This window comes from Bombus vancouverensis, chromosome 16, assembly GCF_051014615.1.
Source record: "Bombus vancouverensis nearcticus chromosome 16, iyBomVanc1_principal, whole genome shotgun sequence".
In the NCBI taxonomy this organism is placed as follows: Eukaryota; Metazoa; Arthropoda; class Insecta; order Hymenoptera; family Apidae; genus Bombus; species Bombus vancouverensis.
Window position 1 is genome coordinate 9628164 of NC_134926.1, and position 18930 is coordinate 9647093.

The following is an 18930-nucleotide window of genomic DNA, read 5'->3' on the forward strand; positions in this document are numbered from 1 at the left end:
ATCGACACAGTGTATATACTTGACCCGCGTTTTTACATATTTCATTATACACCTTGATATTTATCGTTTACTAAAAAAAATACATTTATACAACGAAAAAATGATAAAAATCAATCGATAGGTATTAACCATAGCGACACCCGGTATGCAACGACGCGCCCCGGAGGTCAAGAACACCGCGTTGTTTTATGAACATGATATTTATAGTCGTTGGTGGTTCGTTCCTCGTGTCCCACGTTTCACTCGTCGCGATAAGATAAAAAAGCACCGCACAACGTCGAATTTTAATTCAGCGCCGTGTCGATCGGGATAACCAAGACCGCTGTGATAACGATAAAACGAATACCTTGTAAATCTGCCGATCTTCCTCCGGTCGCCATTCAAGACACAAATGTTGCTTCGAGTTTACTGGAGCGCGTAAAATCAATAGGCAGCAGAGAAATCAAGATTTCAAGGTTATTAGAATTCCTAGATCTGAGTTACTTTTACTAGATCAGAAGTTAAACCCGATCTAAACCGTGAAAGTCCCTAGAAACTTTTCTGCGTTATTACGATGAATAAGGTTAAGTTAGATTTTTGCAATTAAAGTTCAATCTCGATTCAAGCGACAAAAATCCCTATAAATGTCCTAGATCGCTAGAGATCAACGCTACTACGAGGAAATAATAGTTTTATGAGGAAATAATAGACGCAGAAGGTTTTTTGTTTTATATTATTTCGTGGAATCGCGTGCGATCCATTTTGTTCTATCGAGATAGACACCACGACATTTCACAGACTTGCTTTCACGTTTGTACGAAGGTTCGTTGTTGTAAAAAACACGTTTGCGAAAGAAAGACACTTTCTGAACAACCTAATACAATTCCTAGACACAATTTAGTTTTGCTGGACTAGAATGCAGGTCTATTAGACACCGCGAAAATTCCTAGACTCATGGCATCTCGTAGCACACATGGTACGCGTTTCTGGCATCCAATTTCTGAGTGCAAGAATGGATTCACCAAGAGAATTGCATCGGTGGCACGTCGAGGGGGACACGTACTCGAAATGCAACCGACTTACAGATGAAAACAGAATGCAAAGCTACCGAGGAGAGGCCTGTGGTGGTCCTCAGGGATCGATACGAACCGTTGCCCGCTGCTGCACAGAATTGCACGTACACCAATAGGCGACAGCCCAGTTTCTCCGCTTCCAAAATTCTGGAATCTTAGAACGTGTTCGTTACAACCGCCGTATTTTCAGCTTATTCGAATTTCCATAGATTCTGAAACCAAACACGTTTGATATTTTAGAGAAATACTTTTAGAGTTTTACTTTTACGAGGAATTTTCGATAACCAAACGAGGTCTTACGGTAAATTTTTGAACCTCGATTTGTTATCGATGACGAATAAATAATAACAACGTCGATTTCTACGTTAATAAATTTCTGATAAATTTCCAAGTTTCTAAAGCAAGAAGAATTGTTCCTAAATTTAGGATTTGAACGGTTCAGATAAGAATATCGGATAATATTTCTAGAATCTTTTTCGTTGATTTCTGACATGATGAAATTTATGCCAGTTGGAATCCTGAGGCAGAAAACGAAGATTTTGACGAGTCCAATACTTAGCAATTATAGACGAGTATTTTCATTTGCCAAGAATTTTCTAGCAATGGATTAAGGTTTTCTTCCTCAGGTTAGGAGTTTGGTTGACTGAGGTGACAGTGTTGGATGAAATTGATACGACGTTTTTGTTCGTTTTCGCAATTATATCGCTTGGAATTGGATTGAAACTAACATTAATTAATTTTATATCGATTTAATATGTTTAAATCGTTTTATTAGCATAGAATCTGGCGTACGAATAAACCGTTTTAGAGGACCAGCAATTAGTCTTGTTTGTTCTACGCTCGGCAGGCAGTTTCTCGATTTCCTCGTGCAATTTGTCAAGAATCGAAGAGATTACACGGTGCAGATGGAGTTAGGCGGATAGCCACGACAATTTTCAAAACGAATGATTTACCGCGGCTTTCCAACTGAAATATAATCAAAACTGCTCGTTGGAAATTCGCGTTGCCACGCGGGCTAACCGTTCCAACTTCGAAATCCAGTCGAAATCTCGTATCGATAATAATTCAGATCGCTGTACCTACATTCCAGCCGTTTTATTATTTTGCTAATTGAAACGATAAATTAAATGGTGCTTTTAGAATTCTCTGAATTTTATAAAGCGCATTATTATTATTGTTGTCGTTATTGCCACAGGCTTTCGTTTCTATCTTTATCTCCAGTAATTAACGTCACATTGTTCCACATGAAAGTATGTTATCCTACTTCTCTAGTTACCAGGGAAATTGTCCTAATTCCCATTGAACTCTGTTCGAAATAGTCGAGTCTTTTCACGTCCTCCTCGGTGTTTTCTAATTTGCCTGCTGTTTTTATTTTTCTGTGTATTTTTAATTTAAGTTCGCTGTACATTCGGCGATCTTTCAGGATTCTTTCGACCGATCCTGCTTCCTTTCCTGTCACATATTTGGCATAGGTCTTCTTCTTCACCGATTCTGCTGATTTTCCACAGTTTTCTTCCTATCTATCCTATTCACGCTACTTCTCCCAATTTAATTGGAAGACTGGTTTCTATAAGATATGCATATAGCGTTCTCTGTTTACTCCATTTAGGTCTTTTAGCTCTTTGTACTCGAAACGCGTCATTTCTTCAAATGCATTTGCCTGTTCTTTTAATCGCAACAACGATAAGAATGTCAGTTTCACAACAATTGTAGCTACGCGATGAAAACTGTAAAATTCGGAGTGACAGCGCAATAGCGAGAAATCGATCGGACGATCGCGCAAAAATAGGACACGTATAATCATTTTTTCCCCCAGGAGTGGGAAAGGTCGCGCTTGCCAACCGGCCGGCATTCATTATCGTTGATTTGCATCCGCGAATGGCGAACTACGCGGAAGAAATCGCGGTTGCCATTGTTATCGTTACGTCATCGCGACGCTTCACCAACATTTCGCGACTTGCTCCATCTAACCGTTTAACGCGTTCACTGCCACGCCAGTTTCACGTATTTTCATATATTTCTGTAACGTTTGATTTTATGTCGTATTCGCACTAAATCTCTCTCACTCTTGACAAATGATTGCGATGAATTTTACAACGAACAAATTGATGCGCCTTTAAACGACCAAGTTTATTCTTCGTGATCGGGTCATTTCGAATTTCATTGAAATATTTCGAACGAATCTTAAAACGCATCAGATCGTCCGTCATCGACGGGCACTTTAACGTGCGATTTTAAGAAAGAGACGGTTACGATAATAAACGTATTACGCTCTTAATACGCGTTACCTTGATTCTCTCGTCGTGTAAGTTTTAATAACGATATAAAATTCTTTCCTCGTTCGCTAATCTCGTTTCTTTTTTATCCACTTAGCGCATTAATGAGAGCATTCTATCTATTGGGTTGGCAACTAAGCGATTGCGGGTTTTGTCAATACCACCTAATGACAAAACCCGCAATCACTTAGTTGCCAATCCGATAATTAACCAAAATTTCCAGATTATTATTATTATTATTCGTGCTAAATACGATTAAAAGTTGAGAAGAATCACAGAGACGCGTAAACGTATCGAAAGTATTAATGTTAAAATTATTCACAGCTCCAAGTGTCGTTCGTACGGCAAATGAGAGAAAAGAAGGTAAAAAAAAAATGAGAAATGAAATTAAAGGAAAATATGAGAGAGAAACGAAACGAGATAAAATCCAGAGGAAAAACACGTGTTCCATCTCGGTCTTCGCAGATGATTATCGTCTTTGCCGAGTCTTTGTCCACGTGTTGCCGGCATGATTAGTGTCATGGTTACAAGCTAGTTCTGGATTCTTTTGTCCTGGCCGTGTGTAAACTTCGAGTCTTCCCTCTGCCGTCGCCACGCTTATTTCTCGGTTATTTTTAACGCTTTCCTTAAGCAACTTGCAACCTATCCTTTGTCTCACGGTTCCATTGTCCCGACGATCATTGTGCCGCGTGCCTATATCCATCGTGTCGCTAGATCGGCGAGTTACAAGCTCCCGTCGCACGCTTTTTACCCTATCGTTTCCATTATTCTCTCACGTTCGTTACGACATCCTGGTTGTCATTGTTGCGTCCAACCACTTTCCACCTTCTTCATCCCCCTTTGTTTTAATATCGTGCGCGACGATTAGCCTGTTTTAACTAACGAAGACGAGTTTCCTTTCCTCGCTCGTGCTATCGATCTATCTGACACGATAAGTTCTTCATTTACAATTCTTTCTGTTTCTTAATTCGAATTCCTTCGAACTCGATTCAAGTAGAATTCTAATTTTTATTCTCGCATGTACCGTCGAACGTAGTTTATGATTTTTGCTACGTCGATTCATCGTTGCAGATTTTAATCCGTACGTAATTTGTCGTTAATTGAAACTGATTTATAGACTTGGAATAGGAAATGGAACCAAGGCACAAGATTCAGTTCCTCTATATTATAACGAGTCCTGTGTTCTATAGTTGCTTTTTATACTTTTTATATCGCGTATATCGTGCGCATTTTAAATTTCCACAGACCCGATCCAACGAATTTTTAATTAATTTCGATGAATTTTTCTTCGTATCTCAGCCGATCGTATTCATAAGAAAATTCTGCTCTATATTTGGTGCAAAAATTCTCGGTGACGTTTCGCCAGTCGATTAAAGGAAATCAATCGAAATTCCTATTTCCGTGGCAGTAGTCCACGGAATGGTTCGCCTAATTATACGGTGGCCGCGTCGTTCTATTCGCCAACAGGTCGACTAGTAACCTTCGACTTGGATCGGAAAAGCTAGGCCTAGGCCAAGTGCCGGCTACTAACGAACAGAGTTCCCGCGAGCTTCGGAGCTTCCGCCGCGCCCCCTGTGGCGAGACAAATCGGGAACTTGACCTATAAAAGCTCCACGATGAACCGCGGCTCGTGATGCACGCGAGAATTCAGCCACCGAGTTTCACACTCGATAGAGGTTCCGTGCGTTTCAGCCTGTGCAATATCATCGTTTCTTGTGTATTTTAAGATTACTATAAGGATAGCTATCGATTATTGTGGTTAGATACCTTGGAACTTTCGCGTGAAACCGTCCAGGCAATTTATATCTCGGCATTAGGATAATTTTTCTGGAATTTGACTGTTTTAAGATGCATCAGAGTATTTGTTACAACTTTGCAAGCTTTTCCTATTTCTGTATATTGATGTTCAATTTTAAAATACCCCAGGGTATCTGTTATAATTATGGGAGTCTCTTTTATTTTGATATTTCGATGTTCAACTTCAAAGAATCTCGGAGTATTTATCATGATTTTTTAAGATTTTTATCTTTGCATATTTTCGTGTCCAATTTAAAAATACCCCAGGGTATCTGTTATATCATGGAGTGTGTTTTATTTCGATATTTTGATGTTCAACTTCAAAGAATCTCGGAGTATTTATCATGATTTTTTAAGATTTTTATCTTTGCATATTTTCGTGTCCAATTTAAAAATACCCCAGGGTATCTGTTATATCATGGGAGTGTGTTTTATTTCGATATTTTGATGTTCAACTTCAAAGAATCTCGGAGTATTTATCATGATTTTGGAACATTTTTATCTTTGCATATTTCCGTGTCCAATTTAAAAATACCCCAGGGTATCTGTTATATCATGGGAGTGTGTTTTATTTCGATATTTTGATGTTCAACTTCAAAGAATCTCGGAGTATTTATCATGATTTTTTAAGATTTTTATCTTTGCATATTTTCGTGTCCAATTTAAAAATACCCCAGGGTATCTGTTATATCATGGGAGTGTGTTTTATTTCGATATTTTGATGTTCAACTTCAAAGAATCTCGGAGTATTTATCATGATTTTGGAAGATTTTTATCTTTGCATATTTTCGTGTCCAATTTAAAAATACCCCAGGGTATCTGTTATATCATGGGAGTGTGTTTTATTTCGATATTTTGATGTTCAACTTCAAAGAATCTCGGAGTATTTATCATGATTTTGGAACATTTTTATCTTTGCATATTTCCGTGTCCAATTTAAAAATACCCCAGGGTATCTGTTATATCATGGGAGTGTGTTTTATTTCGATATTTTGATGTTCAACTTCAAAGAATCTCGGAGTATTTATCATGATTTTGGAAGATTTTTATCTTTGCATATTTTCGTGTCCAATTTAAAAATACCCCAGGGTATCTGTTATATCATGGGAGTGTGTTTTATTTCGATATTTTGATGTTCAACTTCAAAGAATCTCGGAGTATTTATCATGATTTTGGAACATTTTTATCTTTGCATATTTCCGTGTCCAATTTAAAAATACCCCAGGGTATCTGTTATATCATGGGAGTGTGTTTTATTTCGATATTTTGATGTTCAACTTCAAAGAATCTCGGAGTATTTATCATGATTTTGGAAGATTTTTATCTTTGCATATTTTCGTGTCCAATTTAAAAATACCCCAGGGTATCTGTTATATCATGGGAGTGTGTTTTATTTCGATATTTTGATGTTCAACTTCAAAGAATCTCGGAGTATTTATCATGATTTTGGAAGATTTTTATCTTTGCATATTTCCGTGTCCAATTTAAAAATACCCCAGGGTATCTGTTATAATTATGGGAGTCTCTTTTATTCCGATATTTTGATGTTTAATCTAAAAGTGCCTTAGGCTATTTATTATAATTATGGAGGTCTCTTTTGTTCCGATATCTTGATGTTCAATTTGAAAGTACCTTGGGCTATTTATTACAATTTTGAAAGATTTGTTCTATTTCGATGCTTTTTGACATTCAATTTAAATGCTACGATATGTATCGTAATAAATACAAGAGCAACGCAATATATTTTTTGGAGAATATAAATCGTTTGAAATTTAAATATTGTATTATAAAAATAAATATAGGAAATGTAGGAAATATTCTAAAAAGAACGCAAAATGTTGATCCGTTGAAGGTTTTCTGCTGTGAACTTCGCGATAAAGCGTTCCTCGAGGTGGTCACGCAAAAAGCAAGTTTGAAAACTCTGAAATTAATTTGGCGTTACGAGGCGCCCTTCGTTACCGCGATATAAACCTGCTGAGCACTTGGAATTCATTTTCATCCTAGCAAGATTGTTATTAATTGTCGAAGTTCCAGAGTTTTCGTTTGAAACCAACATCCTTCAACAAAATTTCGTATAATTACAATTTACAGTGTTAGGACAATTTATTAAGAAACGATTGGGGTAACAGAGAAGGAGAACGAAAATTTGCTTAAATTCTAAATGGATTTTATAATTTCTACGGAAATTTGTTCGTTCAACGGCCCCCACTATGAAATCAATTTCCTCTTCCAATATTCTAACTTCCTTAAGATGTAATCGAATTCGTTCCACTCAACTTTCTTTTATGTTTTAAGTGTCTGATTCCTGAGATTTGCTCTTTCCAAATGAATTCCATTAACTGAAAAATCGCTTGAAATTGTATTGTTCTCGAGTAAAATAACGAAGATACAGATGTCACGATTGAAACTTAAAAATTGAAACTTTAAGAATTTAAATGGAAACGCCACGAGCATTAACGATCTTAATTTCTTTCCAATTTTAAAAATCCCTTCCTTATAAAAAAAAAAAAAATACTACTCGAATAGAGTTTAATCCTCGAACCTGGAAATCTAGACACCCAGTACAACAAAACACTGAAACTTTTTATACAAGCAACTATAGTCCTTCGATCCCAATCGCAAAAATTTCACCAAAAATACCATCAAAATCCAAAACCAACAAAAATAATCTTCTCTTCCAATGAAATATAAATCACCAATGAAATATTAATTTAATCATCCTAAATTCTTTCACAACCACGAGAATCGTTTCTTCAACCCTTTACGCATCCACAATTGTCTTCTTCTTCCATGAAAAATGACAAACGTTTGAGCTGCAATGTGTATGGTAAGCATCGATTGCGAATCAAAATGCAATTTTAGCCGGCTAAAATTTGATTGTGTAGCGGCGCAGTGGCGCTTTGACAACCGGTGATATCGACCGCCCCCGAAATGTGTCCTGGCCACCCCCACCCTGTGCCCCGTGACGCCGATTAACTACCCCCTTGGTCGAGCATCCCCGATGTTACTACTTCGGCCTTAAACCGACGTCCTTTTTTTTTTTCGCCACCCGGAAGAAGATTACTCGGTCTTTCTCATTGAAACTTCGAAGGATGCAACGAGGTGGTAATTTCTTCGCGAGGATCGAACGGGATTACGGAGAAATTGAATGGATTAGCTTGAGAATGTTGCAGAATAGCAATTTTTTAAATGAGTTTGAAGGAATTTCTGGGAATAATTTAGAATTTACAGTTTCCTTTCCGAAGAAGATAAGTTAAAGATAAGTTGTTGGTGGTTTTTAAGAAAAGGTTGAAAATTGAATTGACAGTGTTTGCGGAATATGAATTTTTGTAAGTTTCCACGAACTTTCGGGAATAATTTAGAATGTACTCTGATGGTTTTCTTTTTGAAGAAGAAGTAGAGACAAATTAGGGTGGTTTTTGCCAGGAAGGGCTGAAAAGTAGGTTGAGAACGTTATAGGATCCAAACTTTTGCCAGCAAGTTCGAAGGAATTTTTGAAAAATAATTTAGAATTCTCTTCTTAAAGAAAAAGCAAAGACAAATTGGCAGTCGTAGTGGTAGTTTTTGAACAACGGCTGAAAAATAGCTTCGAATTCTTGTGAAATATGATTGTCCGTAGAGTTTTCGTAAGTAAACTAAGAAAAGTAGGAATAATTTATCGATGTCTGTTTTCCAAGAAGAAATAAAAATAAATTGGGCTAGTTTTTCAAGACATCGAAACAACGTTTATCGCTATATAGTCAGCCCTTACAGCTTTCGCCTCATCGATGCGATAGAATCTTCCGTAGAAGCGAAAAGAAGAAAAAAGAATCTCCCAGTTGCTCGGCTCACTGTATTATTCAAATCTCATCCAATTGGAATTCCTCCTGCCAAAGCATTTATTTTCTACTCAATTTCGCTACATATTCCAGTTTCCTTGAACGAGATAGTAGAAATTCGGGAGTATCGTCATTGAGAATGGTAGTTTCTTCCATTCCATCTGCCAACGTAGTCACGTTTCCTCGATTTCGTGGCCGGCAGGGCGTTAAAGGGGAGCAGCCAGCCCTTATCAGCGATGCATTCGAATGCAGCGAGCTCGAAGAAGCGAACTCGAGTCCACCCTCTTGCCAGCCTGGGAAATATCCACCGACTCTCGTCGACTGTTCGAGGTTCAACGAATCGACCAACACGGCAAACCACTGGCCATTATGCAAATCGTACATTCTGATGAAAGTTGCGCGCTCCCTATAGAGACATGATCCGGTAGGATCACGTGGAAGACGATGTTACACCGATGAACTTGCTTGCATATTCTTTAAAAAGTGGATTTTGGTTACTCGAGTGTGTGTTTTATATTCTCCGATGTAAATAGCAGCTTAGCTTCTACCAGGTGAGATCAGTTCTTGAGACGAAAACGTTGTTTAAGATAATCTTCCATTAGGAAACCATTTATTTATGGCTATTGCATAAAATTGATCAAATATAGTCTATTTATTCGTTTTTCATTTATAAAACAGTATAGTGGTAATTAGAAAAAGACGATGTTAATTTCGATCTTAGTGCCTGAATTTATATAAACTTGCACTTTTCCAGGAAAAGCCAGCAGACTTTCATCCCTTCGTCGGCTCCGATGAATATTCATTCGCGTACAGTTAGCCAAACCTTGAAGCTGCGACGTGTTAGCGTGCAGCAGTATTCAAAAGCATCTAAATATTAATGTACAGCATTTAATAGCGCTCACACGTGTAATAATCACAGAGCTCTCGACCATTATGTAAGTAATCCTCTAAAACGTTTTCAGCCGACTAACCTGCAAATTCCACCACATCATTCACATCATTCACACACGCATCATTCGCCGTATGAGCTGGCAAATACAAGCATTCGATACAGCATTCAAAGGTCTGCAAATATGAGCGCGCATCAGCCAAACATCGCGAAACTGGATAAAGCAATTTCTACCACGAAGCATCAAACGTGTTCGCGCTTCCGTATAGCGGGACACAGCGTTCAAAAGCGTTGAAATATTAATTCATAGTATTTAACAGCACTTAAATACCATCGCGCGACGCTGGTCGATGGCAAACCGCTTAAAACGATTTCGCTTCGCTAACGTGCAAATTTCATTACTTGCAACGAATATTCGCACATACGTAATTCACTGTATAAGCTTGGAAACATCAACGCGTACCATTGAAAAGCCGGCAAACATCGATATACAGGTGCCAAAGGAACCCAAAAGCGCTTAAACATTCTCAAGCCAGTTGAAACAGCTTGCGCAGATAGTTAGCTGAACTTTGTCCCTTGGTAGGAATATTCACACACAATTAACCAAACGTTCGAGCTTCCAGCACTAAACTCATAGCAATTATTTCGTAGGATGCAACCTGGCGGTGTTTGTCCGGCGCGTTAGCGCGCGCTTCCTTCGTTCGTGCAAACGAATCGAACCGGGTGAAGTCAGCGCGAGCAAATACCGTCAGCCCTTCCTTCTGCGTCGCCATTCGGCCTTCATTTGCATCCTAATGTTCGCGAACAGTCGCGAAGTGCCTCGGAATCCAAACCGTTTGCCTTTCCTTTTGGCGGCGAGCTGTTTCGCGAGGCCACTCGCCTGGAAAAATTCCTCGTGGAAAATGTCTCTCGTCCCTCTTTCCCCGAGCTTCGCTTGCAACCAGTTTCTGGTGTCGTTTCCAAGGTGAATCAGGCACCCGAAAGATAATTTTGTTTCTTACGGATGGTTGATTCCTGGGGTTGCCGAGTAGATTTTCGGGTCGTTTGTGGTTTACGATGGTTGTTGTGAATTATGGGCGAAGGGTGCGCGATTTGAGAGAGGTTTTCGTGGAAATTGGACTTTTTTATTCGCCGAGGAGCGGTATCCGTGGAGGATTTTATTGGCGAAATTTTATTTGTATTATTGAAAAATACACGAGCTTTGGAAGATGCTTTTTTAATGAAAGTTAAATACGTTTCGGTAAATTGTTTTTCATTTGGGTTAAATTTAATTGGAAATTTTTCCACCGAACGTTTGTTGATTATGCGTGTGTTTTAAAGAAGCCTCCGTTACTTTTTAATCAGATAAAACTCGTTTTCAAATTGTTTTTTTAATTGGCTATTTTTAATTTTGTAATTTTAATTACTCGAAGAAAAGAACGAGAAAAAATAGTTTCTCAGAAGAGAGAATCTTCTATCGATATTTTAGAAGCTCGTTACCGATTATCCACACGGCAGTAGAATACCACCGTATCGTGTCAGACAGTTCATCCCGAATCTACCGATGGCGCCACGCGATCGTCGTAGAATTACCGACATCAGAGTTTAGATGACGCACGCAGGATTCTGAAAGCGCGACTTATCCCCAAACGAACTTTTTTCACAAAAATGAAGATACTTTAACATTGAAAATTCATATTTCTCATAAAATTGCAAATTATCAGAAACTCTATATATACGATATTACAATGTTATTTTCTCAATAATTTATCTGAGTGATAATTTTCCATCAATAACGAAGATTTAAATTCTACTTCGAACAGAAACGTTCTATTTTGAATGCAGTGATCTTGTTCGATAATCGATATTCTCGCAAGTTCCCATTTTTAAAAAGAATCCCCTTAACGCTTTGCAAGTTCAATTTAATTGCCATCTCTGGCCATCAGCGGTTGCAAATTTTTCCCAATAGACTGGAACGTCCTAAGAAAGTTCTTGCATGAATTATACATTGGTTGGCAAACTTTCAGAACAGTCGACTAATTGCACTTCGTATTACCTTGGTCTCTCCATGGCGCGATTATGACACGTTTCGTATTTTTTTTTTCTCCGTCGCGTGTCGGCCGTAAGTTTCGCATAATTCGTCGGATGAGGATAAGAAATACGGGCGAATCTTATTTTTGTCTACGTTTTGTTATTTCGAAAAATGGGTCAATCTTTTGCCTAATTTACGTCCATGCGTATTACCGTTCAAAAGCTACGTTGCAAAATATCGGGCGCAGTTCTCGCGACAAGGCTGTGCCCCACATACCGAGTTTTTCGACACGAATTTAGAATTGTTCTACGAGACGCGTAATTATAGAACTTTTATCTCGACGATTCGTTAGAACCGTCGAGTTTTTATTTCGACGAATTTGTTGGAATTTCTCGTTTCCAGCGTTTTATCACACTCGCTTTATCTATTTGTCTTTTCTCGAAAATTGAAACGTTTCTACTCGACTATCGATGAATATTATGTCGCTCTCTTTTTTCTCTATTTTTGGAGGATTTACGGAGTTACAATAATTGTTGTAAAAAAAAAAAAAAAGGATATTGAAGAGATCGGTTTGCAATTGATCGCAGTTAATCAAAGATACTACAATGATACTCTCCGTGGCATTTCACGCATCGAAATTGGAAAATACAGAGTTCAGAGGGTGAAATGTCACGTTCAGTCGTCGTTCGGTAGAGGAACCATAATTTGTTTCTATTTTTGTAAACTGTCGCTATAATTCAGTTTTTACGAGGCAGGATCGGCCATATTTCTTACTTAAATACCAGTCTTTTCCTGAAATATATATATTTTTTTTAAATTCATATTTCTAAAAAAAAAAAAAAGAACCAGGAATTCCTGACATTCAGTCACGAGGAATTGCCTTGAAAAAAATAGAACTATCTGTCATTGTCTGGACCACGCTCTTTACGTAAACGTACGAAGCACTTGCTAGCGTCGTTGCGAAAATACTTCGTATTTTACTCAATATTTACAAGTACTTAGGAAACGTTTCTCCTTAATAGGTTTCAGTATCGAACAGTTCGTTCGAGACCATAATGATACGCAGCTGTTCTCTTTTTCGGTCTTTCTTTTTCGGATTGTTTTTACAATCGCGAGGAAATTGTTACCACCGCTTAATGGTTCATTTAATTAATCGTATTCTCTTGTGAAAAGTTCCATGGCACGTTTCTTCTCCACTGCTTATTTTTCGCTACCACTAGACGGTAATTTCGTTCGTTAGAGGAAATTCTTGTTAAACGGATGGATCATTTGCGATCCCAAACGCAAAATAGAAATAGCAGAGCAAGTCGACGAGCAGAAAAGAGAATTCAGACGTTAAAGTTTCTCCGAAGATGCGTAGAAAATCCTTTAAAAGATCTCTTAAGAAATCCATGAAAGGAATATTTTTCTTGGTTCGAAAAAAAATTTGCACGAAACGATGAAAACTTCGCGGTTAAATAGCTTGCATAATTAATAAGTAGGTACCGTTTATGACGATATGGTGCAAGTAGATGGAAAAATTCTTAAAAGCATCCTTAAAGAGAGCTGTATCCCGATGTAAAACGTCAAATTTTACAGAAATTTAACGAAAATCCAAATTTAACAAGTATCGTTGATAATCTCGTACCATAAAAATGTTTTAATTTTAAAACATTCACATATGAGAAGACGTAATCCATTTGTACACTTTTGTACTATATTCGAAATTGCAATGCACGGAAGACAGATGCAATAAATAAATAAATAGTTACATACAAACATACGGTAATTACTAAAAATCCAACATTATCGTTATGCTGATATATTCACGTGTAATATTGTTGCAAAGAAGACTTTTAAAGAAGCAGACGTTTATCGATGCAAAATATCAAAGTACAAAATTGTAGAAATCTACGAAATTGCAAATCTAGCAATTGCCATAAAGAAAGTCACGCCACGAATGCATATACATCCGCCATAATTATCACAAAAATCCAACATTGTAGCCAATATATTTAGGCCAATATTTAGGCCAATAGACGCCAAAGAGTTCGTGAAAAACATGTTTTTTCCAAGTTCTAAAAATCGGTGAAAGAATCCTGTGAGAAGAAGCTTTTATCTCGTTGTGCGTAAAATACCAAAATACAACATCGTAAAGAAACGTGAAGAATGTGGGAAAAGGGAAGGTGGAGAGTCACGAGGGGCCATTTTGTTTGCGGCGATCGCGAACGTGACCAGCTGGCTGTTTCGCGTTATGTTTAGAATCGCCTTGATCGTCATCAGGTCGCCGATTATTTATTGTAAACAAGAAATTCTGCGCCGCGACGTATAAATCGTGGGTGCGCCCAGGGGCCAATTATAATGGCCCGTATTTCGGGAACCGTGGTGGCCAAATTCTCGTCGCTATCTCGGCTTTTTCTACTTGCCAGCCACGTGTCTGACGCAATGTGAATCGTAACCTGTTATAATCTGGCCGCAGGACGCTCGCCAACTGGATCGCTATTAGTATAACGAAGAAGGAAAGGACCATCTGGCTACACGGCTTCCGGCTATCAAACCGTGGACATTTCGAACTGGCACATTTTTTAAATAGAAGAGATATTTTCGGAGCAGGTGTTCTAAATTTATTTCAGAAATTTCTTATTTCTTTAGCTTGCTAATTTTTCCTTTCGGAGTCAAATTTCCGGCAATTGAAATTCGCAACTTCGAAATGGGACATCTTCGATTCGTAAAAAAACGTAATATTCGTCGACTCGCTTGAAATGTATTCCTTTCCCCGATGTATTTTAATTTGCCAATACAGCGCTGCTCGAACGTTTAAGTTTGAATTTGCCTAATTTTTTTGTATCTGAAGTTGATATATCGAAGGCTATATAACACGAGCTAATACGGAGTTTAATCAAATTCTCAGTTGACACGTACTCGTGTTCTTGAACTCGGAATGCGAATGAAAAGTTGTACGTTTGAAAGAAGTGTTTCGCGATATTTTACATCGTACTTAGTAAACGAATTTTCTATCAACACTGTTCTTTAACGTAAGACGTAGTTAATATTCTGATGAGTAATAAATCTATTAAAACAAAGTCTATTATTAAACAACCCATAAATCACGCACCTACACGTAAATATATGTACACAGTGAAGACGCAGTCAGAGAGTAGACGAAACGATTTTTAGTCGCCATTTCTACCGTGACTTGGCTTCGGCTATCGAATGGTTGGCGTGGAATATTCCTCCGTCTCGAACATCCAAAATTCTTCGACCATTCTAAAATTGTCTTCGACAATTCGACGATCGCCATTGCGAATCCTCCAGTCTTCCAGAACGTCTCAACGTTTACTCTCATCTTCGATTTCCAACGTTTCCAGCGCGGGAAATGGAATAATTCCGAAAACTACAAGTTTTTGACAGGAACGAGAATCTCTGGAACGACAAAACTTCGTAGCCGGCTCTTTGACGCGGAATAACCTCTTCTAGCTTCTATTAAAATTCCAATTTATCCTTTGTATCTAAGTACAATTTTTACTCACTCTATGTATTACATTATAATAACGCTTCTAATAATCTTTTTCTAAAAGAGAAAATTTCATAGCAAACTTTTTACCTATCTTTTTTTTCCACGTACAATTACTTTCTTTATGGTGACACTGTAACTTCCAGTGTATCTAAATCTTTCATCTAAATCTAATTTAAAAAATCTTTTTATCGGAGAGAAAAAATGTTATTCTAACTTTTCCACTTATGCTTTAGTTTATAATTCATCTCGTATATTTAGTCGCAATTTTAGCCATATATCAAGATAAAAATCGCCGGCAAAGAGATTAAATAGCACGAGAAACGATTTGTTAAATCGCTATCCCTGGCACAGAGTTTACCAGGGATTAATCGCCACTTGTCACGATATTGGCGTATATTTTGTAAACGTTTCGTTCTCTTTTCGTCGAGCAACACGTGTCTGTAGAGGTAAAAGCGCGAAGATCACGACGTTTGGACGTTTGAATCGTCCCACATGCCGTTGATCGCGATATCTCGCCACGTGTTCGATCGATCATGCGTACGAAAGGACAGTTGAAACAGTTATGCGACAGTCACGCTGTATTTCTGCCAAATAAAATATCTAGCGACGACAATTTCCGTCCATCACTTCCATTTCCGGATTTAGGAATTTCAATGACGATAAATTTCTAAATTTCGACGAATTCCCCTTGCATTCTTCGTACTTTCTATGGAAAGTTTCCTCCGCGCAACTGTAAATTGCTGTAAATTTAATTTCGTTCAGCCAAGATACGGAAATTTTAGTGATTTCGTGTTACAGGATTTTAGATGTCCGTATTTTTGTTATTTAACGCAGTTAAAATATAAATTCCGACGATCCTGAATGTTTTCTGTAGTTTTGTCTCTGAAAAATTGAAGTATTTGTGACTTTTTATTTCGCTCCATTGAGATAGGAATTTTGGAAATTTCTGTAGCATTTGCGACTCTGTGCAATTTCAAGTTTCTACAATTTCTAATTAATCTTCTTTGGGATATTAATTTTAAGAATTCCGAAGGTTTTCTGTCATTTTGTGGATTTTTAGATATTTGTGTCTTTAATGTAGCTTCGTTAATTTTCCTAATTTAATTGGTTCGTTCCAAATGTAGCGCGCTTTAAAATTTATCGTAGAAACGTCTGTAAATCCCAGGAATAAAATTTCGAAAACAAATGAATGCAATAAATAAATAGATTTACTTGTTTCTTCTTAAGCTACAAGTGTTCGGAAGAGAGGATTTCTGAAGTTTGGGATAAACTGTTCCGCTGAAGTTCGATTCGAAGTGTCTTTAGAATTTGGTTGCGTTGCCTTGGAAATTTCGGAGACGCGTGGAAGAAAAATTCATCCCGGTGACGTTGGTACGAGTGATAAATTGGGCCTCGGTGATGTTTGGCCGTGCCAACGACTGTATAAAAAATGTCACGTCGCGAAATTTTTGTCAGTGGTGGTCAATTCTGTTAGTTGGACTACGAAGCAATTTAATCTTCTGAATTCCCTCGAAATTCAATTCTGCTGCTATCGTTTATTTCATTTTGAAACTTTCGTCTGAAATTTTCATTCGAAAGCGAAAGTCGTACGTGCGGAAATTTGAACATAGCCGAGAAAGAAGATCGGGAATGTTGTGTTTGTAGGAGAAAAGATTTTTGTTCGGGACTGTGATTCTGAAAATGACGGTATGTCGTGGTGAATTCGAAAGGAGGATTCCTGGTTTTCTCGCAATTTTCACAATTTCCCACGACGAGGACCAGATCCTCGAACAAACGACGTTCGTACGCGAGAAAAGCGACGCTGTTGAAAATAATCCGACTCGCTCTATAAATACAATTCAGTCTTGTGCGGTGCGTCGCGAAGTTCGGATGCTTATCTGTCGTATGTGTTCGGTGTTCCTGCGGTGATTTCCGGCGCTGATAAGGAAACGTAAGACGTCAGAAGTCGTGATCGTTGCCGTGAAGCCTCTGTTTCTTTATTTCGGTTCGCAAGTCTACCGAAGGATCTTCTTCGTGCTGGTTGATTAATGTTTTCAGTTCAGTGTAGCACCGCGACGTTTGTAGTGTTGAGTGTTGGTTGGTGAATCGTTAAGCGAAGGATCCGTAAGATGTTCGTTTTGTGAAAATTTCAATTCGATTATTTCTATAACTACGAATCCTATCAAACACATCAAAACCCAATTATATGGAGAAACAGAGTTCCCATTTGTCTGATCCTTTGCTCTAAATAATCTCCCAAATCCTTGTTTGTTAAATCTCCTACATAGTATAGTTTAAATCTCATAAAGCAATTCATTAAAATTTGTATATTCCACTTACTAATTCGATTAATTTGTGAAAAATCAATTCCAAACCTTGTTAAACGCAGCAGAACGCAAATTCTACAAACTCGTTCCAATTATAATTCTCCACTTGAAATCTCCAAATCCCTCGATCTTTATTTACTAAAGCTTCTATTTTAAACAATAGGTCGTACTTTTGAAAAATTCACTGAAATTTACGAACGCGCCATCCATCTTCCTGCAACCTTGCTGTTTATCGAAGAATCGACTCCAAACTCTGTCAAACTCATCGAAGCCGAAATTCCAGTTTACTTGATTTCATCGTCCTCGGCTCTTCCATCCCTATTTTCCCACGATATCAACTGAAAACCTTTTCATTTCAAGAATCAAACCCTGTCAAACTCTGTCAAACCCTGTCAAATTCTGTCAAACCTTGTCCAACTCTATCAAACCCTATCAAACCCTATCAAACCCTATCAAACCCTATCAAACCCTATCAAACCCTATCAAACCCTATCAAACCCTACCAAAACCTGTCAAACCTTGTCCAACCTTGTCCAACCCTGTCAAACCTTGTCCAACCCTGTCAAAACCTGTCAAACCTTGTCAAACCTGGTCAAACACTGGTCCAGTAGCATCTACCAGGTCGTAAGACTTCGCTATGAAGAATCTGCAGAAAATAGCCGCTGAAAGGATCCTTCTCGAAGCTAGGAGATCTTAAAGGACCAATTGGAGAATTCGTGGAGGACAAGTTTTAGGATGGAAAGGCTGAGTATCGCCGAATCGTTGCGCAGGAAAGATAAGAGAAGGCGCAGGGGTTGGACGGTGGTTGTTGGCAATGAAATACGGTGAGTAGAGCATAAATCAGCGATGTTGCAGCTTTTCTCAGCGATTCGTATCAAGATCAGGCAACTGCTCTCTGGAGAGTCGAACAGCTACTTCCGTGCTTCGCAATTGCCGCGCTGATGTCTTTATTACGAACAGCTAGGAATTATTACGTTCGTGTTAGGGATACTGATACGAAGCCAAGAAAATTTCACATCGTTATTTCTGCGCCTCTGTTTGTGCTTTTGTCGTGTGACGAGTTGGTTTTATTATGTTTGTCATGTACGGGATCGTATTATGTTTTGACTGAAAAATTGTCTTAAATCAAAAAGAATCGACGAATCTTCGATGGGCGAGTTTTGATGCACACTTTAACATGCTGTAATTATTTTTTTTCTGATCGCAACAGCATTCACAACTGTTATTATTTGATCTATTCGTCTTGAATTTATCGTGGAACAGTAAGAATACGTCACATAAGATA

The 18930-nt window shown here is 38.1% G+C and overlaps 1 protein-coding gene across 10 annotated transcripts in view; it reads left to right on the forward strand.

Moving 5' to 3' along the window:
* dnc (phosphodiesterase dunce) overlaps positions 1 to 18930 on the forward strand; it is a 396997-nt gene that overhangs the window by 184423 nt on the left and 193644 nt on the right. The window contains exons 1-2 of one of the 10 annotated variants that reach the window (XM_076625394.1): positions 17197 to 17449; positions 18257 to 18469. The exons of 8 other annotated variants lie outside the window; for them this stretch is intronic. In XM_076625394.1, coding sequence (XP_076481509.1) covers positions 18381 to 18469 — 89 coding nt within the window. In that variant the 5' untranslated portion in view covers positions 17197 to 17449; positions 18257 to 18380. Of the gene's footprint in view, positions 1 to 17196; positions 17450 to 18166; positions 18470 to 18930 lie in introns of those variants that run through there. One more of the 10 variants, XM_033340657.2, reaches the window with a different exon arrangement.